Source organism: Chionomys nivalis, chromosome 8 (genome assembly GCF_950005125.1).
Source record: "Chionomys nivalis chromosome 8, mChiNiv1.1, whole genome shotgun sequence".
In the NCBI taxonomy this organism is placed as follows: domain Eukaryota; kingdom Metazoa; phylum Chordata; class Mammalia; order Rodentia; family Cricetidae; genus Chionomys; species Chionomys nivalis.
The window spans coordinates 45754954-45776877 of NC_080093.1; the positions used below are offsets into that span (position 1 = coordinate 45754954).

At 51.1% G+C, this 21924-nt stretch overlaps 1 protein-coding gene across 1 annotated transcript; it reads left to right on the forward strand.

Annotated features, from left to right (window-relative positions):
• The first annotated feature begins 99 nt into the window (after positions 1-99).
• On the forward strand, positions 100-20134 carry Cd5 (CD5 molecule). Its single transcript, XM_057779150.1, has 11 exons — positions 100-215; positions 8849-8887; positions 11912-12217; positions 12620-12682; positions 13155-13496; positions 15368-15655; positions 16352-16477; positions 17061-17114; positions 18092-18205; positions 18779-18870; positions 19770-20134. The coding sequence occupies exons 1-10, from the start codon at positions 164-166 to the stop codon at positions 18865-18867; spliced, it is 1473 nt and encodes a 490-aa protein (XP_057635133.1). The 5' UTR covers positions 100-163; the 3' UTR covers positions 18868-18870; positions 19770-20134.
• The last annotated feature ends 1790 nt before the right edge of the window (positions 20135-21924 follow it).

Sequence of the window (21924 nt, forward strand, 5' to 3'; positions counted from 1 at the left end):
TCAACTTCAAACAAGGTGGCAGTGACGCAGGCCCACCCTGCCTGCTTCCCCGTTCCACCTCTGCTCATGCCCCCTCCCTCCCAGAGAGTGAGACACTGAGCCAGATACCTTTCCAGGCTGACTACCAAGCTCACTGAGGCTGAGGCAGCAGAAAGCCACATCCATGGACCCCCACCAAGTGCTGCTGGCTGCCGCGTACCTGCTGGGAACCCTGGGTGAGTCTCTGCCAGGTTCCGCCAGACAGGATACCTGAGCAACGTGGGGTACAGGGAGGAGACCTCAGTTCCTCCCAGGTCACACTCTGGGCCCATGTGCATTACCAGGGAGGTTTAGGGCCAGAGCCCAGGTCAACTTCCTAGCCGCAGCTGGGCTCTGCTTGCCCAGCATTGCCCAGCCTGATTCTCTGTATTATTGAGAGTTACTCAGCCTTGGGCTGCAGCATGCTGCACAGGATGCCTGGTCTTTATTTGGTCACCTCCAGGGAGGGAGAAAGCTGACGTTGAGGATGCTCGGGCAGACCGGTTCCTTCACGAGGATGCGGAAGAACAGATGCCAAGCTCAAACAGCCGCCCTGGGTCTATCCTAAAGGAGTCCCCAACTCCTGAATCTTGCTCTAGACCCAAGGTTCTGATGGTGGCCATCAGTGGCATCAGGAGAGGGGAGGTTGGCTCAACTAGCCAGAGGTGTGCTGTGGGAGTTAGGCCTGGCTCTCAGTTTGATCATGAGATCTTCTCATACACAGAAGATGGCTACATCGTGCAGGGGTATAAAGAGGTATAAATAAAGAGGTGTGGCAGGGAGGAAGAGATGGCATTCTGTTTTGCAGAGAAGGGGCTGAGGCCGCAGATACCCAGTCTTCACCTACAGCTGCTGATGAGTGAGTGTGGGGATGTGTAAGTTTGGATTGGAGTGTGCGTGTGTGTGTGTGTGTGTGTGTGTTTTAGAGAGTGTGCGCACATTTCTAATGTGTGTATGTATGAGAATTGTATGTGTACTCTCCTGGATACTACATGGCTTCTTCATTCATGTTACCATGTCTTGGATGCCCATGCATACATCCCTTTTCCATATTACAATAAGAGGTACAAAGTGCCTTCTTGACAATCCTTGACTCACTTCCTGGACACTACCAGAACATTTCTGTGGCCTCTTCGTTCTCTAGAGTCCCGAAAGCTAAGCCTTTACCACCCCACAAGCCAGTCCTCCCCTGTAGCCTCAGACCCACACACAGGGAGGCTAGATTCACCCAGGCTCCCCATTGGGCATGGAATGGGCTCCTGAGAAGACTAACAGGTACCCCAGCCCCATGGAACCCAGAGTCCAGGAGCGATGGAGGCAAACCTTCACCCTCCACCATAGTGGCATCATCTGGAGGTCGGGGAAGACATGGTATCTGTGTGCAGTTAGAACTTATAAGTAGAAAGCAATCTCATGGTGCTGGGGGGGCAGGCGGGGAGGGGTCACAGCTCACAATTTTATTTTTATTTTTATGGTTCTAGGTTGGACCCAGGGCCTTACATGCTAGGCAAGCTAACACTGAGCAACATCCTGCCAGTTTTTACTTTTAAAAAATGTTTTTTAGACATTTATTTGTGTGTGTGTGCGCGCGCGCGCGTGTGCGTGTGTGTGTGTGTGTGTGTGTGTGTGTGTGTGTGTGCATTTGTGCCACTGGGTCAGAGGGCAACTTGCAAGCGTCAGTTCTCTCCTTCTGCCATGGTCCCAAAGACAGAACTTGGCTCATCAGTCTTGCCAGAGAGCGCATTTACCCACTTAACCGTCTCATTGGCCCTCCGTATTTTGAGGTAGGTTCTCCATACAATGACCAGCTGGCCTTGAACTCACTCCATATCCCAGGAGTGCCTTGAACTTACAATTCCGCTGCCTCAGTCTCCCCGGGAGTTAGAATTACGGGCCTCTGCCACCAGACCTGACTTTCATGAAATCCTCTTGAAGCCATTTCTTTTTCTGTAAGCTTCTGAATTGTACAGGATGTGGGCCCATCACCCCATTTTACACTGAGGGAACACTGAGACCCAGGAGTGACAAGCCCAAGGTGGAGGAGATGGTAAGCAGCACAGAGAACCCGGCCCGACATGCTGCCCTCACACAGCTCCACTGCCTCCATAGGAGAAATAGGTCCCCGAAGCCATCCCCACAAGTCAGAGCATGGCTACAGGAGAGGCCTCCATCAGAAGACACACAGAGGTCAAGGCACAGGGCTGGGGACACCCCAAGGCCTGAGAGATGAAGATGTGTACAGCCTGGCTACATTAGAGTATCCCATGCTGCCCCTCTTACAATTTTTCTGAGCCCCAATCATGAAGTGGCTTGGAGACATGGCTCAGACACTGTACAGCTCCACTGACCGCACAGTGACCCCAAAAAACCAATTTGAGTCCCACTCTGTTGCTTTGGCTGGGTGACATGGGCTGGTTTGGTAAGTCTCCTCCACTGTAGTAGGATGTAGAAACAGGACCGTATGGCTAAATGAATTGACCTCAGTAGGTCTAGCCTGCAGGTAGTGGAGGTAGCGCACAATAGACATCAGTCATCCAGAAGCAATGCAAGGCGGGACAGAGTCGGGAGGGGTCTTAGGTGCTCGTCACACTGCAGATCTTCTCCCCCATTCTTCACGAACATGTTCACTCACTCACTCATCCATCTACACACATTACAGCAGCAGGAGCCAAGGCAGACATCCGGGCCTGTGGCCTGCCCAGCTCAGAGGAGACTGTCTGGAACCCTGGGCGCATGAGAGGGCCCCTCACTCAGCATAGAGACTTGGCTGTGCAGGCACAGAAGCTTTTGAAAAGGATGACATGACCTCTGCCACCCTGAGACACAAGTGATAAGAAGAACCATCTAGACAGAGAAAGGAGGGGAGAGCGGCCTAGGTAGAGGTAAAAGCCACGGGGAAAGAAGAGCCTTAGGGGCTGGGTGTGTGTTAGCCAGGACCAGGCTGTGAGCTGATGTCCCAGGATACATAGTCGACGATGTCTTGGGCTCTAAGCACAAAGGATCAGAACCCTGACTGATCCTGGAAGCCAGGGGCTGATACCAGCTCTGTGGTCACTCGGCATGGCTCCATCAAGAGGTCAGATGATCTCCTAGAGTGACCAGGACAGGAATTCAGTTGGACAGCGAGGAGCACCGATTCTCTGTGTTTATGTGTATGCATGTACATGTGTGCAGTTGGTGTGCAGGACAGGGAAGGAGGATCTAATTTTCTTTCTTTTTAGTCACCTAGAGAGACAAGAACGTCTCTGGCCCTTGGTCTCCTCATCTATAACACAGGGCTAAGCTGGGCATGATGGTAATCCCAGACCTCAGGAGACCGAGACAGAAAGGTCACAAGATCCAGTGTGTAACCTGCCTCAAAAACCAGCAAACAGAACGGAGCACCAGAAGCTTGTAGCTGTGCTTCAAAGGATAATAGCGCTAGTTTCCGGGGATTCATCCAAAAACAAACACTGGCTGAGTACCTACTGTGTGCTGGGTACACAGAGGACAAAGAGACAAGATCTCTGCCCTGGTGGGTCTGAGACAAAGATAGCATGTCTGGGTGCTAGAAGGGCATTCATGGGTTGGCAATAGATAAGGGAGGTCTTACAAAAAGAGAAGATGTTCACACACAGGCAAGGGCAATGAGCAAGCCTGCCACTGGGTGGGCCTGGGGGACCCAGCAGAGGGCCTTTGGCTCCATAGGTCCAGTGGAGGAAATGAGAGAGGGAGACCACGGAGCCTCCTGGAGGACAAGCTTCCGTCCTATAGATAGGAGGACAGAACTGCCTCTCTAGGACTATGAGTTCTCATCCTGATGTCTAGCCAGATGTGCTCCAGAATCCAGAAGCTTTCCAAATGTAGACATCTCATTTTATGTCTTGAAGAGGCCTGGGGGCAGCGCTGGGTCACAGAACACATGCCCGCTCCTACAGTGACACCTGAGCTATAGGGGACCCAGAGGAACCCCACATGCTGTGTCAGATGGTGGGTATCAGGCACAGTACTGCTTACCTCCAGCTAAGTAAGTGACTCTGGCCAAGTCATCTTCCTTTCGGAACTTTGGTTTTCCCAAATGTGGGATATTGAATGTGGAGGCAAACCCAGCCCATTTTATATAGGGCTGTTACGGCAAGATCAGACTGCAGCACTGAGCTTTGAAATATATGAAAGTCGGCCCACTTGCAATCCCAGCATTTGAGTGAGGAAGGCAAGAGGATCAAGGAGTTTCAAGGCCATCCTCTGAGACATAATGAGGCCTAGGCTAACCTGGGCTACATAAACCACCCCCCTCTCTCACACACACACAAAGAAGGGAGAGGCTGTCAGGGGCAAGCAAAATGGTGAGATTATTGCCTCATCTAAACCCTCCTCCCTTTGTGCATGCTCCATCTCCCAAGTTGCTCCTGGAAGGGCAGGGATGGGGGTAGTGTGTGCACACTGGTCATAGCAAAAGGCATCAGCTATAACCAAAGGTGTCATTGGGTACTCTACCCGAGACCCCAAATCCTGGCTCTCTCTGATCTCTGTTTCCAGAAAGCTTTGACAGTCTCAAATGAGGGACAACCTCACTGATAAATGTTTGTTTGGGTTTGGTATTCCAGAAAAGTGGGTTTTAGCTGAGTAGAGCGGAGCATACCTTTAATCCCAGCACTGAGGAGGCCGAGGCAAGCAGATCTCCAAGTTCAAAGCCAGTCTACTCTACAAATCAAATTCCAGGACAGCCAGGAGCTACACAGAGGGGAAAAAAAAAACCCTGTCTCAGAAGAGAAAGAAAATAAAGAAAGAAAGGAAGGAAGGAAGGAAGGAAGGAAGGAAGGAAGGAAGGAAGGAAGGAAGGGAGAGAAAGACAAACAGAAAGGGAAAAAAGGGAAAGAGAAAAAAGAATAGTGAGGACCCCCCCCCATCACTTTCATGTAACTTAGAAATCAGGTGGCCTCTTTACCCCATACACAGTGATCCCGAATTCTAAGTCATCTTGCTCTATGGAACAAGATAGTAGCATCTTCATTTGAGGCTTTAGGTTTAGGCAAGAACTGGGTCTTCATGAGAGAAGATCGCTGGCAAGGGGCCTACCATAATAAAGAGCTACTATTGCTATTGTCAAGATTCCAGCCCCTCCCTCTGACTCCGAGTGCCTACCAGATGCTAAGCCAGTATGGCCAGGTTGAAAACATCAGGTAGGACCTCTGAACAGGTCAGAGGCAGAGGACCGAGTTTAGTTTTGCCGCCAGCTGCCGTGAGTCAGGTTCTGTCCTGCAGAGTGCCTTACAGGGTAGCCCTGTGAACTGTGACAGCCTGGCCACCAGTAAGGGATCCATTGCTTGCAGAGGGCCATGAACATGTGTCAGTCATTCTGAAATCCAGAAAATACTTAAAATTCCTGGCAAACAGGTCTTTACAAGACAACTTGAAGTCCTAGCAGGCTATTTATAATCCGAATGCATCCCATTCAGGGGGGGAATGTGTGTGTCTCGCTGGAGACAGCATCATGTGCTTCATCCAGGGCTCGGGAGACACAGGGAGAAAGCAGAACCCCTCAGTTCCAGCAAATGAAAAGATAAAAGTAGAGACTGTTGGCCGAGGCCATGGTGATGGCGTCACAGCCCACGGCCTGATTTTCAAAACCATCCGAAGCTTCATCAGATTTATTTTAAAAGCAAAGTAAAAGAAGTCTTAAAAGTTGCACTCTCCCCCTCCCACCCCAGAAAAAGGAAAGAAGAAAAGAAAACCATTAAGCATTGCCCGGAGCTAATAAAACTCACGAGTGGGGAGATGCAGCCCGTGGATGCAGCACAAGAAACCACAGCGAGCATCATAGGCTTGCTCAGGGCAGAAGGAAGGGTGAGATACCTCAGAGCAGCTCTCAGGGATTCCTCTGACCCTTTCTGAGTCCTGTCAGCTCAGGCAGGCTCAAAATTATTGGATTTAATCAATGGAGACAAGAGACTGAGCTAGGAACAGTGGCTTCTTTGGCCAAGGTCTTTGTCTAGGTTTGCTCAGCTCAAGCCCTGCATTGTGGGAGCCTGCAGGATGCTGGCCAGGGAAGGAAAAAGCCTTGGAATCCTTAGGTGTTGTTTCAGCAGCTTGGAGGAGAGGTGTGGGTAGCAGAGGATGGTGGGGTAATGTTTCCATGCCCCATGACCCTGCAGTCTCTAGGGTCTACGAGCAGAGTCCTGGGTTGGGGTTGGCTACAGGACTTTCTGAGGGAACTGGGCAGGGGTGAAGTGTGGCTCCAGAGGAGGTCAGGGAGTTGCTGAGCACAGCCTGCGGAACTCAGGCCTAGGAGCGTGTTCGTGGGTTCCTGTGAGAGTGGCAAAGGAATGAAAATGGGTTGTGGACAGGCAAAGAATCAGCATGCCGCGATTTAAGACGCATTTAAGACTCGTTAGAAACACAGGCTGGAGATTACGTACTGTTAGGCCAAGAGGAAAGTGAGGATTATGGAACTGAGCTTCATCACATTACAGACCCGTGAACTGAGCTCAGAGAGCTGCCAGCATCACCCAGCAGATTCAGTCTAGCCGTGGTTTATCTTGACTGCTTGAAACACGCAGGAGTTGATGTAACAGAGCACAGAAGTTTGGCCTAGAGGAAGAGCCCAGCCTCTTGGCCACTAGCTGTATGGGCAAAATATTCACCTCTCTTAGTTTCCTCTACCAAACAGGAACCAAACCAATCAAACCTATCAAATGGCATAATGGACAGAATTGAGAGATTCAATCGAAAAATCCCCAGAAGAGTGAAAACTAAAGATGCTGATGACCGGAAGTGATGATGACGGTGATGGTGGCAGAGATGAGGGTAGTAGTAATGGTAGGGGTGGCCAAGTGATAGTGGTGGCCGCAGTGATAGAGGTAGTGTGATAACAATGGCGATAGTGATGGTGATGGTGGTGCAGATGGTGACAGTGGGGATAATGGCGGTAGTAATGATGGTGATGCTGGCAGAGACGGAGGTAATGGTGACAGCACTGGTTGTGATAATAATAGTAGTTATATGACGATAGTGGTCATGATAATAGTGAGGGTGATGGAGAGAGAAGGGAAAACATGGTTCATGTGAGGATCAAACAGAATGAGCCACGCCCTGGAATGCACAGCTACTTCTCTTAACAAATTCAACAAATCACTTTCCTTATTATCGGTGTACGCACACGTGCCACAGAGGTCAGAAGACAACTTTTGGGAATCAGTTCTCCTTCCACCTGACTGAGGCGACACCTCTCATTTCTGCTGCTGCACTGTGAACTCCAGGCAAGCTGGACCCCACGTTGCTGAGCGATTCTGTGTCTGCTGCTCTTGCCGTGGGTGTGCTGGGATTGGAGATGAGTGCCAGCTCATCCGACTTCATACTCAAGTCACCAGGCTTGATTAACCACCCCATTTACCCTGCTTTCCTTCTTAGGACAGCAGCTGGTGTCAGCTCTTCAGACTTTCCTAAGGAAATTTTCTGAGCAGGACCAATGCTCCCTGTGTGGTGTCTAGCCGTGGGGCCTGGGGTCCTCAAACCCAGCCCTGCCCAGTGGTTTCTAAGTCTGGCTGCTCAGGGTCAGGAGCTCAAGCATGGTAGTCTCTGAATCTCCAAACTGGGAACCTGGGAATGGCTGCTGAGAAGCTGAGAGCTAGCCAGAGGCCACTACAACCTAGACCCTGACTATCTTTAGCCAAGTGTCTGACATCATAATGAGTACAGTGGATTAAGAGCCCTGTGACCTGCCCTCCGTATTTCTGAAGCAAGCCCTCTGAATCCTCCCACTGGGAAAGCTCCCCAGAGGTCTGTGGCCACACCTGCCCCACCCAAACAGCAGTAACCCCATCTAGGAACATTGAGACAGGCTTGGGAGGCGCTAGGCTAAGCTCTTCACATAGAGGGGTCCAGCTCCATCTCTCAGCATAGCCTCCACACTGTGGATGGGGAAACTGAGGTTTCAAGGGTTAAGATAGGAGAATGTGATTCCCATGCTCACAGGCAGAAACAACAGAGCAGACCCTCAAACCCAGAGCACCTCTAAGACTGAAAATCAGTCCTGCGTCACACAGGAGCAAAGGGCAGACCTAAGCGTCTCCTTTCCCCATAGCCACCACTTTAAGCACTTCAGCCCTCATGATTTTGTCAAGTGAGTGGCCCTCTAATGGTGGCTTTCCCAGTCCCCATGGGGGAGCCAGAACCAGAAAGAAAGAGGACTGAGAGAGAGGTCAGAGGTGAGGAAGGGCAAAGGGTTCCTGCCTTCTCTCTTGCCCTGTAGCTAGGCTTCTTCCCCGCATCTTCCTGAGGCCAAACTGTATCCGCCTGTCTCTAGCTCCCCAGAATTAAGATTAGGATCACAAGGGCATGCCCGATGTCTGGTTTTACACATGGGCTCTGAGGTTGAACAAACGCCCTTGTGCTTGCAAGACAAACTCTTTCATGACCAAGCCATGTCCGCAACGTTGCTGTCCCCAAAGCAGTTCACGCCCTCCCAATGCCGGCGTGTTGTGCTCCATTTCCTTTTTAAGAAGAGGAATGCTTGCATCACTATAAGGGACAGACAGAGCGAGAAGTCCCTGTGGGCAATGGAGCTGGCGTGTAACTTGATGGGGATGGAGGTCATGCATGTGGTACATGAATCAATTCTACTTGGGTATCCATTGAGAAAATAAATGTTTAAAAGAGAAAATCGATGGCTGCAGCCCACAAAATGGATTCCATAACCACTTCGGGTTCTAAACTGCAGCATGACAATCCCTGCCATGGAATCTCCTCAGCAGTGGGGTGGGGGCACAGCCAGCCAGGGCCACTGCAGGCCCTTGGAGCTGAGGGAAAGTGGGGGGATTCACATTCTGACCTCCTTCTCTCCTTTCCACAGTTGCTTTCTGCCATGGTCAGTCCCGACTGGATGACTCAGGTAAGGAAGACCGTGAGAAGTGGGGTGGGGAGAGAGCCAGGCAGCAGCGTCGTGGGCTACGTGAAGACCTGCCTATTCAAAACCTACCTCCTCCATCACTATGAACCCCACCTCTTGCGAACACTGAGCCATCAGCATGCTAATACGTGTTCAGGGGGCACCCTCTGTGGCCATAAAGCACTACATGAATCTAGCTAGTGTACCCCTCGCCCCAGTCTGTGGGCAGGAAGCGTACCCACCCACAAATGTGCCTCACAAAGTCTTATTTCCTCTCTGGTTCTCCATGGTCATGGACACTACAGATAGGCTGTGGGAAAAGCTGTGTTAGGTTACGTTACTACTCAGGTGGAGTATGGGCTTACCATGCTCAAGGCCTGAGTTCTATCCCAGTGCATAACAACAAACCAAAGGGCAGAGTGTCTGCCCCTCACCTACACATCCTCTACACACCTGTCATCTCTAGATTATTTAGAATCCTAACCCTGTGCAAAACTGTGCTCAGGGAACACTGACAAGAAAGGCATGAATGAATCCAGGACAGATAGGCCTGACTGCGCGCGTGTGTGTGTCGGGGGTGGGGGGGAGTGCTTTTCCTCTGTCCATATTTTTTGAGACAGGATTGGTTCCCTAATGGCCTAGAGCTTAGTAAGCTAAGATGGCCAGCGAGTCTTGGGCATGCCTGCCTCTGCCTCCACAATGCTATGATTACAAGGCCATGCCACCATGTCTTTTTTTTTTTTTTTTTTTTTTTTTGCGTTCTGGAGACCACTGGTTTTCTCGCATGCAAGGTAAGCATTGTACATGTTGAACCGTCTCCCCAGGTTGTCTTCTTTTTGAGAAAGGATTTCTCAATGTAACAGTCCTAGCTGTCCTGGAACTAACTCTTGTAGACCAAGCTGGTCTCAAACTCACAGAGATCTGCCTGCCTCTGCCTCCCGAGTGTTAGGATTAAAGGAATGTGCCACCACTGCCCAGCCTTTCTTCATTTTTGATCTTTACTTGGTTGAAGCCACAGATACTATGTCCTCTGTCTATGTGTATGTGTGTGTGTGTGTGTACAAATAGATTCTGGGAGGATATGTTTAGATGTTTTCAAACATAAGAAAAAGTAAAGCTTGGTAGTGGTGGCACACACCTTTAATCCTAGCACTTGGGAAGCAGAGGCAGATGGATCTCTTGAGTTCGAGGCTAGCCTGGTCTACAGAGTCAGTTTCAGGGCAGCCAGGGCCACACAGAGAATCTTTCTTTCTCTTTCTCTCTCTCTCTCTCTCTCTCTCTCTCTCTCTCTCTCTCTCTCTCTCTCTCTCTCTCTCTCTCACACACACACACACACACACACACACAAAGACCAAACCAAACACACACTCCACCACTAAGCTACACCTCCAGTTCCATCACCCCTTTTGGGGGGGCAGCTTGTTTGTGTGTTTGTTTGATTGTTTGTTTGAAAGCTATGTGACCCAGATTGGCCTCAAACTTACCAAGAATGACTTTGAGCCCCTGATCCTCTGTCTTTCACCTCCTGGGTGCTGGGACAACAGACATGTGCCACCTTGCCTGGCCCCAGACATTTTACATGAGGAACATAAGCATCTGTGGATTCTAACATCTAATGGTCCCTGGAGCACTTTCCACGGGTTCCGAGGTCACCTTTAGATGTTATCTATTCCTCTCCCATCATGGATCTTTATAAAGTAACAAAGTCAAAAGCCTGCAGAGAACCTAAGAATTTCACTGTAAGGTATTAATACAAGAGAAATGGAAACACGAACCCACATGTTGGCCTGAACATGTAAATTTATCAGCAGTTTGATTCACAGCCAATGGAACAATCCACAAGATACATAGAAAAGAAATGGGGGAAGATTCACACAATGAAATATTATTATTCACACAACACAAAGACATGAATTACTGATCCACACAGGAACACACATAAGCCTCAAATACATGTAGAGGGCAAGAGACCCTAGCAAATGATGCTCTGTGGTTCAGTTCAATTGTGTGACCCTGGAGAAGACTAATCTTTCATGGCAGATAGCAGGGCAGTCCTTGCCTGAGGCCAGAGCCAGGGAAATGAACCAACTGTTGGGGAGCAAGCAGGAAGTGTCCAGATGATGGACAGACGCTGCATCTGGGTCACAGGGTGGCTGTGTGGTTGCAGATGCTTGTCAGATCTCACAGAACAGAACCCTTAAAATGAGTGTGCTCCACTGCATGAAAACTGTGCCTCCATAAAATCGATGTTTGATGTTTTGCTTCACTGAGACAGACTCCTCTGCACCCCAGGCTGTCCTCAGACTCACCGCGTAGTTGAGGATGACCTTGAATTCCTATTTCTCCTACCTCCACCTGCCAAGTGATGGAATTACAGACATGCACCACCACACCCAGCTAACACAATTAATTTTAAATGTTAAAACAGAGGATGTTGGGAGAAAAAGCTGGGAAGATGGCTCAGTCTAGTAAAGTGCCTGCGCATGAGGTCCTGAGTTCAATTCCCAGAGCCCACATTAGAAAGAAAAAAAAATCAGGACACTTGTAATCCTTGCTAGGCAGGAAGAAATGGACAAACTCCCGGGACTTGCTGGCCAGCAGGCCTGGCTGAATTGGCAAGTCCAGCTCCTGATGAGGTACCACGTCTCACAAAACAAGATGGACAGCTAGCTGCTGAGAAACAACACTAAAAATTGACTTCTGATCCGTGACACACATGTATACACACACACACACAACCACATCAGGCCACACCTCAGGCCTACTGAAACTGAATTTTCAAGATTGGTAGGATTTTGTTGAACAGAAAGTGCTGAGAACATCTTGTCCACAGCCCCAGGGTTCCCTCCAGCTCAGAAATCTGAGCCACCACATAGGGCCAACATAGCACCTGCCTGAGTTTCTAAGAAGCCTCTGTGGTGCTCTAAAAGGGGGGAAACTTAGAAGGGGAAGCAAAAGCTCAGCCCCTGAGGAGAGCTCTTCCTCCATCACCTGACAAACCCCACTACTTCTTTGACCCCCCTCCAGGTCTCCAGGTGACACTAAGTGGCCTCAACTCCAAATGTCAGGGTAAACTGGAGGTTCAGATGGAAGGCCTGTGGGGGACTGTGTGCAGTTCCAGTTGGAGCTGGAAGCAGGACCTCTGGAGAAATCCCCATCAAGCCTCTGGAGTGTGTCAGCAGCTGGGATGTGGTGACCCCTTGGTCCTCGGCTACTTCTCTTTATTGAACAGATCCCAGAACCAGATCCTCTGTCACGGACCCCTGGGGTCTTTCTCCAACTGCAGCAGAAACTCACCAGCCAGGTGCCTTCCACTGACCCTGATCTGCCAAGGTGTGTGATGCTGTGTGGCAGGCTCCCTGGTCTGAGGCCTGGGAGGGTAACGGGATGAAGAGGGCTTCCTAGGTTACAGTGCCCTGGCTGTGGACAGGAGAGAGGACTGGGTAAGGGGTAAGCCAGAAGGTGCTGCAAGTGGCTGGCAAGACTGAGAAGCAGGATCTGGCTCTGACAAATGCCAACCTTGTCCTTTGGGCCTCCATTTTTCTGTCTGGGATATGTGGGACTGCCACCACTCAGGGAGTTGAGAGGCAGAACGAGGGAGGGGGTAAGTCAGCTTACCAACAACTGGTACTAATGTCACATGCCCTGTGTTGTCACGTTGCCAGCACTCCAGCTCCCCCCACCTTCTTCTCTCCGCTCCCCACTTCCCACCCTTGTCTGTGTGTTTCACTGCAGAGCCCCTAAGGATGACACCTCCACCCACAACTGCTCCACCCACCACCATCCCAGAGCCCACAGGTAAGAGGGTTCTTGGGCCTCATGGAAGGCAGGACAGGGAAGGGACCGATAGAGACAATAAAGAGCCAGGGACCAGGTATGATGTAGCAATTGCACCCTTGAACTCACAGGAGCTGTGGTTAGCTGCACAAGATTAGGTTGTCAACACTCCTTACTGGAGGAAGGAGGAACCCATGAGACCTCACCCCTCCCTGAAGAAGCATAAGCAGTTAATGGTGGGGAGGGCATTTTCTTCAGTGCTATGGCCACTGGTAAGGTACCCATGTCCCTAAAAATGGCCCTAATTAAATTTGTTGAGTCACCAAAACAAACAAAAACCAAGAGGCCCAGTTACATCTAAATCCCAGTGGGAAAGATTCAGGGGTGTCCTGTGCGATGTTTGGGACCCTCGCCTCCCAGGTATTCATGTGCTGGTGCTCAGCAGCAAGGCATTCTGAAAATCATCCAAACTCAGACATGCTTTCCCCTCCAGCTCCTCCCAGACTGCAGCTGGTGCCAGGACACAAGGGCCTGAGGTGCGCGGGTGTGGTGGAATTCTACAATGGCAGCAGAGGTGGTACCATCCTCTATGAGGCCAAGGACAGACCCCTGGGCCTGGAGAACCTTATCTGTAACGCTCTGCAGTGTGGATCTTTCTTGGCACATCTGTTGGAGCCAGAGGCAGCAGCAACGCCGGCTCCTGAAGAGCTGAAGGGCCCCAAGCCCTTGCCAATTCGATGGGAGGTGCAGAATGCAAGCTGTGCCTCGCTGGAGCAGTGCTTCCAGAAAACGATGCCCCAGGAGGGCGGCCAGGCCCTATCGGTCGTCTGTTCTGGTAAGCTGAAAACTAAGCACACTCCACCAGGCCATCTGTTGCCTTAGGGTGGGGATGTGGGGTCCCCTGATAGATGTTCAGAGTTTGTAAGAGGCCTGAGAGGGATGAAAGAGAAGTTGAAGCCTGAGCCCATGGCCTCCTCTAAAAGAGGACAAGTTAGATGAGGGGACGTCTCAGGCATGTACAAAACAACCCCTGCCAGCTCAAAGGAGTCACCATTCAGAGAAGTGGAGTCAGCTGGGATCCTTGCAGGAAGAGGAAACAAGGTTTTGTGACTGAGGCTTGGGAAAGGCCTGGGGCAACGGGAGAGGTGGCCTTTACCAATTGGGAGCTTTCAAATCTCCAGAAAGGAGGCTGGAGGGATGGTAAGGCGTGGGAGGTCCCTAAGGTCCGGCCCAGAGCACAGCTACAGAGGCAGCCGCTACAGAGGATGCTCTTCCTGGGTCCTGAGCTATAAGAGATGGGGCAGTGCTGGTGTAGTTGAAGTGGGGAGAGAGGGAACGCTGACCTGTAGGACTTCTTTTTTTTTTTTTGGTTTTTCGAGACAGGGTTTCTCTGTGGTTGTGGAGCCTGTCCTGGAACTAGCTCTTGTAGACCAGGCTGGTCTCGAACTCCAGAGATCCGCCTGCCTCTGCCTCCCAAGTGCTGGGATTAAAGGCGTGCGCCACCACCGCCCGGCTGACCTGTAGGACTTCTATGGGGCCAAACCAGGATTGGGGACAGACCAGAAGAAATCACAGTTCACAGCAAGGCAGAATAACCCCCAAGCCAAGGAAGGGGTGGGTCCATGTCACCGGAAGTGCCCTGCTGCATTCTGAGTTCTGTTCCTAACAGACTACTTGGTGCTGGGCATCCTTCAGTTTTCATCCCCACCCTGGGAGGCGGGAACTAACTACTATTACTCTTCTTCCAAGAGGAAGGGCTTAGAAACAGCTCGGCTTCCTCCCAGAATCACAGAGCACTAGCTGAGATCTGCCCTCGAGCAGGGTCAATCCAGAGCCTATTTTCTAAGCCTGAACCACTCAAGTGAGGCCCTAGACGGGCACCATCCATGCCACCTGGAGAGAGTCTCAGCACTCCTCACGCTCCTAACAAGGCCATTTCAGCAGGTCCTCAGGATTCTTGCCCAAATACAGGATGCGTGGCTCTGAACTATAAGGAATACAAGCAAGACAGCCTACTCCACTGGACAGCTGATATAAATTGGTCTTCTAGGCAGAAGCAGCCCCCAAGGTTCTCTGACCCGGATGAGAGGCCCATGGCTGGCTCCAGTCCCACCCACCCCTCAGCTATGAGCTCTCAAGCTCTCACGCAGGCTACAACCTGCAAAAGTCGTGCCCAGGGTCTTGCTTTGAAGTTTCTTCTAAATAGAAGATTCACTAGGGCTTTGAAGGTGGATGTTGCCATGGAAACTAGCCTAAGCTGTTGAGCTCAGTATTGACTTTAAACCAAGCACAGTTGCTTCTGCCTCAGATTCCCAAGCACCACTCCAGTTAGCAGGCATAAATACACTAGGCACTTGGCCTCATTGCCAAAAGCCTAACCTACATGATTCAGGGCTCCAGGCAGTAAAATTTCTGGGTTCTGTCGTGGAGTATACCAGTGCTTCCTGGTTCCCAGGTCTGTTTCCTCTTCTAAAAAGCTCTCCCTCTTCCTAAGGAACCGCAAGAGAGTAAAAAGGCTTCTCCACCCTGTCAGCTTCTTTGCCACTGCTGTCTTGAGAAGGCTGCCACCACTTGCCCAGAGGTCCTGGGGACCAGAGCTTGCTCAGGGGAATGGCTGGGGAAAACGACAGCATCTTCCCTGGAGTGCTCACCACTGCCAGGGCCCTCAGGTCAGCCGTGAACCTCATCATCACTTCCCCTCTGCAGGTTTCCAACCCAAGGTTCAGAGCCGCCTGGTGGGGGGCAGCAGCGTGTGTGAGGGCATCGCTGAAGTGCGCCAGGGATCACAGTGGGCTGCTCTGTGTGACAGTTATATGGCCAGGGGTCCAGCACGGTGGGAGGAGCTGTGTCAGGAGCAGCAGTGTGGCAACCTCCTCTCCTTCCGTGCGCTGGATGCTGACAAGACCACCCCTGGGCTCATCTGTACCCAGGAGAAGCTGTCTCGGTGTTACCAGCTTCAGAAAAGGAACACCTGCAAGAGGGTGTTCGTCACATGTGAGTCGACTGCAGCCCTTGGCGGGTGGAGAACAGTTAGAGGCTTTTCCTCCAGGACCTGGTCAGGGAGCACATCTCTAGAGAACGGATCTGAAAGATAGATAGAAGGCCCTGGAAAGGAGAGACAGAAAATGGGGTTCTGGGAGCAACGATGAGTGGACAGGCAAGGCCCAAGCAGATCACTGTCAGGCCACTAGCAGAAGCCAGAACTCTTTCTTCCCTTCTAGCTCCTGTTCGCCAGGGTGCAAGCTAGAAAACCAGGGGGTGGATGGGACATATTTATTACATGAGTGGCAACTGAATAATGGATAAAAGAGAGACAGGTACGGTAACATGAATGGGGGGGGTGAGTAGATAGATGATTGTATAAATGGATGGATGGGTCAGTGGATAGATGGATGGACAGACAGACAAAGGAGTAGATAGATGACTGCGTCATATGATTACTCATAATAGAAAAGATGGAAAGTTATCAGTCAATACCAAGAGTGGCAAAGAGCAGCTTTGATGGTCACTGAAGGTAATAAATGGTAGTATGGGTACTAAAGACCCCTAGAGATGGCCGGAGAGACAGCTCCCCTCTAAACACACCAGTGGATTGGTAGGAGGTGCCAAGGTACCAGGGAAATCCAGGCAGGTGCTGCCCTCTAAGTTGTTCCCCAGGGCTGGGACTGATTTAAGATTTCCCTTGTCCAGGCCATGACCCAAACCCAGCAGGCCTGGCTCCAGGCACTGTGGCAAGCATCATCCTGACCCTTGTCCTCCTGGTGGTGTTGCTGGTCATGTGTGGGCCTCTGATCTACAAGAAGCTGGTGAAGAAATGTAGGTGCCAAACCCCAGTCTTCCTCCTTTACCACCCAGTTCTCCCTGCTGCCCACTGGCCTTTTCCTGCCTAAGTATCAGAAAGTCGGGACAAATTATACTCTGTGATTGGCCCTTATCTGGACCAGGCAAAATCCTACTGCAGTTGATAAAGGTCACATTATCAGTACAGCCTCTGATGTCACAAGATGTGGCCCAAGTCCACCTCCGCAGCTACCCATGGCACCGATTGTGCTGCTGCCTCTATCTGAGCCTCAGTTTCCCCATTTACTGAATGGACAGCTGCATACCTTATGAATGAGGGGGCTTAGAGAAACTGTCCAGAGGCAAAGGTCAGAGGCAAGCAGTCTTGGGTCCCTGGTGCCCTCTGGGTTATCAATTCTGGTTCTAAACAAACCCTGTGATCATTTCTGCCTGCACCCAGTGGCTCCAGTCTCCCTCCCTTGACAGTTAGGAAATGAGGCAGAAGGCCCATAGCAGTGGTACCCATCAGTCTTATCTTTAGGTCATCTGTGCCTTCCCTTCCCCCACCCCCCTCATTAACCATCACCTGGCCCTCATGAGCTTCCTGTCTGTTGCCCAGTCCGTCAGAAGAAGCAGCGTCAGTGGATTGGCCCCACGGGAGTGAACCAGACCGGTAAGGATCCCCAGAGGCGGGTCTCCCTCAGCCCTAGGCCTTAGGCCACAGAAGTCAATCTGTTGAGCACACTGAACCAGCAGCGGCTAGAGGACTCAGCTCTCCACCACATTTCATTAAGGTGTGGCTGTGGCCAACAGACGTACCCACACCAGAGAAGGCTGAGGCTTCTTCTAGGGGCAAGCGGTTCTGTGCATTTTGCCTCTTGAGCCTCAAACACCATGGTATTTCTGCTCTCTTGACTTGTGGTTTACTTAAGCAGAGGTCAGGGCCCCACGGCCTTCACCCTCGGGGCAGCCTTCCCCAACTTGATGATTGACAGATGCTCGTGGGGATTATTTATTCCATGGTCAAGCAGGGTTAAGCAAGCCCGTGCACTGTTCTTTAGTTCAGGACTTACAAAAACCTTTTGTGTGGCTCCTCTTCAAAGTGGGAAGGCATGACAAAGGCGTGGTCAAGCTAGTGCTAAGCAGAGAACAACTTCAGAGGGCCAGTTTTAGAAGATACTGTTCTGCTAGCCCAAGCCCTCCCCTAGCCTTCATTCTCTCCTTCCAGCCATGTTCAGAGCTACACTAATGGACAGAAGCACGCACTCTATTCCTCTCCCCTTTCCACGTCCAGGCCCAAACCTCTCTAAAAGATTCTCTGTTTTGCTTGGTTTTAAGTAATACAAAGGCCTGCAGCTCCTGATACACAGCAGCACTAGTCTCCCTATCTCCCTAGCATCCGTGTTCCACCCGCCTACTAGGTAAAAGCTTCACGATCCACTGAGCAACTGGAGGCTCTCTTGACCAATCAGATTGCTCTGAGTCTGAGGCTGCCCCTGCTGGCATGAATCTCCCTAGAGAGAAAGAAAGGGTTGAAAAGTACTACCCCTCTCCCACGATCTCATGGAGGCAGGCAGCTAAGCTGTGGGATGCTGCTCGAGGACTGCACCTCAGTTCTAACAATGCCACTGGCCTTCCGTGTCTGTTTAGTGTCTTTCCACCGCAGCCACAGGGCAACTGTAAGGCCCCAGGTTGAGACAGCCTCTCCTGTGGAAAATGAATACAGTCAGCCTCCCAGGAACTCCCACCTGTCAGCTTACCCAGGTGAGCCCCAGGGGGGATGCTGGGCGGGGTGGGGTGGGGGGGAGCAGGCTAAGCGCTAACCTTGAAGTTTTGTGCTTGTCTAAAGAGGAAAAGGGAGGCTCCAGGGGGTAGAGGATGAAACTGCCTGCTTGACAGCTGGTCCCAGCAGGGTGGCGACAGGAAAACAGCCTTCACAGGTCTCTGCTGTCCCTTGGAGACCTTGAAACATTCATCTAGAGAGAAGAATGCAGTTGGATAGATGCCATTAACCCCAGCCTTGCTGTGACCTAATGGGCCTGTTTGCCTGCAGGCCTTGAGGAATTGGATGATAAATGAGCCCCTAGGATCTCTCTGAGCCAGGACAGAGCCATTAAGTGGTCCACAGGAGCCTCCAATACTTGGCTTCTCACAGGCACTCACAATTAAGTCCCAGGGGGTCTGGACTTTAGCATCATTAGCGAACACTTGACCAGTCTGATCAAAACTGATACAGGGCTGTCACCAATTCAGAGCGCCTCTGTGATCTTGCAACCCACTCAGCTCCTGGGGCATCGTGTAGCCCCCAGACTTCTTTAATCAGTGTGTTCTCTCTAGCTCTGGAAGGGGCTCTACACCGTTCTTCCACCCAGCCTGACAACTCCTCTGATAGCGACTATGACCTGCAAGTGGCTCAGAGACTGTAAGAGGTGAGTCTGCCCCTGCATGGTGCTTGGCACCCAGGACCTGCATCCAGCCCTGGGACCCCAGCCTCTCCACTGTCCATAATAGCGCCTCCTAGCCTCTTGTTTCATATAAAGGGGAAGACTAAGCTAGGTCTGTCACCGGACACTTCAGAGGCAGAGTCACAAGTCTGAGGTGAACCTAGTCTACAAGCTAGTTCTGGGCCAACCAGAGAGCCATAGCAAGTCCCTGTCTCGAAAAACAAACAAACAAGCAACCCCACACCCATCCCATCCCATCCCACCCCACAATTTAGATAATGGAGCCACCTGAGCAAATTGCAGAAGACTCCTTAATCCTAAAGCCATCCTGGAAAGTTCCATCATGAAAAGGCACCGAGAAAGATACCTGCGAGAGTTGGGGTGAGAGCTGCCAGTACAGCAGTGACTCACAAGCAGGAAGACCTGAGTTCCACCTCCAAAATCCATATTTAAAAACAACAATAACAAAAACAAGTGGGTGTCGTGGTAGGCACTTTGCCATCCTAGCCGTGGTGTGATGGGAGGCGGAGACAGGCAGCCCCTATAATTTTGCTGGCCAGCTATCTTAGCCTATGTGGCAAAGTTCCAGACCAATGGCTGACCCTGTCTCCAGTAGAAAGTAGAAGGTGCCTCCCGAGTGACACCCGAGGCTGCCCTCCGAGCTCCAGAGGCAAGTGCACATGTGTACTCCCATAACACACAAACAAAGACCCCTAAGGGCTGGAGACAGTCACACCCTTCAGACCCGCCATGACTCTAGCAGTGATAACTTCCAGGCACAGGACAGCAGCTTTCCCAAACTGAGCAAGGATACATCCCCGCATCACTGGTTCCCTTCCACGTGCCCATGTTTATGCTCTGAAATGTGTCCTTTCACCTCACAGACCTTGGAACCAGCAACAAAAGGCCAAGCAGGGCCCTTCTGTCCTGAGGAGCTTTTGCCACTTGGAGCATCACCTCTATTTCCACCTCAGCCAGCACCTGAACAGAGGCCAAGGTCCTTTGGAAAAGCTCCTGGGCCCTGCAGTGGCAGGCCAGTTCCTATTTCCCCCCAGGGCCATGACAGCCTGGCTGCTTCCTCCAAGAGCCAACGCTCAACGAATCAACCAATCCTTCCAAGCAAAGACTCCAGTATTCAGAGGGGTTCCCACCCTCTGGGGAGCAGTGACCAGTGGGGTCGGCTTTCTCCTTGGCCTCTGAGGCCACGAAAGAATGACAAGGCAGCACACACCTGCGTGGGAGTTTATTTCTCAAGTGTATTTTTAATATATTATTTGTAAATAATGTTTTTTTCTATTTCCTGAGAACTTAAGTACTGCAGTCTGTTGTGTCCAGGGCCCCACCCTCCAGATCCTTCTGATGACTTATTGAGTCCTGTGTAGCCACCATAGTCTCAGGCTGCACATCTGAGCCAAAGAGACTCTCATTTTCCCTCCTTCCACCTTCTCCATCCCTCATCCAAACACATCTTCCCCTCCAGAGTGCAAAACTTGCTGGCTAGCAAGGCATTGGTACCCTGCCCCCACCAGAGCCCAGCATAAAGGAGCACCCAGCCAATCCTCACCCACCAGGCTTTTTATTCCTCACAATAGTTAGAAATCCCAGCTCAGGCATTTTCAACTAACCTTCAAACCAAGGAGTTGGAGAAGAGGGTTGGGTATGTTCCTAGGGCTTAAGTAATTCCCTTCAACTAAGACATTCTCTAGAGGCTCCCTGACTACAGGCAAGGGGAAAGGCATCTACCCAGGAGCCACCAGGTCTAACCAGGGATAGGTTGTGTCTTCAGGCACACAGGTATCAGTGATTCATCCACAGCAGCCAACTCCGGGAAAGCAAAGAGGGGTCACTAGAAGACGCTGGGAGGGGGACCAGGGAACTAGGGGCACCATCATTCTAGAAGTCTGCTAAGTAATTGCCCTTCCTACAACACCCCCTGCCCACCCAGGCTTCCGTTGTTTTTTTTTTTTCATTTTAGTTATGTTTGTATAGGCATGTCTTTGTGTGGAAATGTACAGGGTTGGACCCCCTGAAACTGGAGGGTCACCCAGTGTGAGTACTGGGAACTGCACGCTGCTCACTTGTAAGAGCAGTATACACTAGTAATCAGCATCATCTCTCCAGCCGCAGGCCTCTGTTCTAACGGTACAGTCACATATAGCTAGGAACCCACAAACAGGGTCTGCCACTCACTCACACAGAATGGGAGGAAGGGGACCATCAAAGGGAGCTATGAGGGTGCAACTAGAAAGAGGGATCCAAGGCGGCCATTATCCCCCACAGGTGTCTTTCTTGTAAGAGCTCTTTAGTTTGCTTCCCAGTGGCATCAAAGCTTCCACAGCCTATTTTATACAGGAAAAAAACCACACACACCAAAAAGTTTAATAAAAAGAAATCTTTAGAAAACTGTTTGTGGGACTGAGAGATGATTCAGTCAGTAAAATGCTTGTCATGAAATCATGAGGATCCAAGTTCAGATCCCTAGCACCCACACAAAAATCTAAGCTGAGCAGCGAACATCTCAAATCCCCGCACTGAGGAGGTAGAAACAGGCTCCCTAGAGCTCCCTGGCCAGGTGGTCTACCTCAGTGAGCTCAGGTTCAGTGAGAGGCCCCACCTGTCTCAAAAAGTAAGGTGGAGAATGACTGAGGAAGACCTCACGTCATCCTCTGATCCCCATATAGGAACACACACAATAAAACTCGCAAGCTTTGTGGGCCTGGGTGGTATATCCCAACAAGACCCGCTTGGTCACACAGCCAAGTAGAAACAGTATCATTCCTTATGGAGTTTGTCAAGTTCTAGACTCAGCTGGAGGGTCTGACCTCCAGGTCCCCAGGCCAGCACTGCTCCTCCACTGGGAAATTCATGGCAAACATGTCCCTCAGTCACCAAGGTTGCCCTGTTGTGACCTGGGCTGCCTTGGGGACTCCATTCTACATCACAGCCCACTGGAACAGTACTAGTAGGATGTGACCCTCCCACTCCTCGGTCCCCCACTTCCCTAAGTGTTACTGGACAACCTCTGAAGTACCCTGTGCA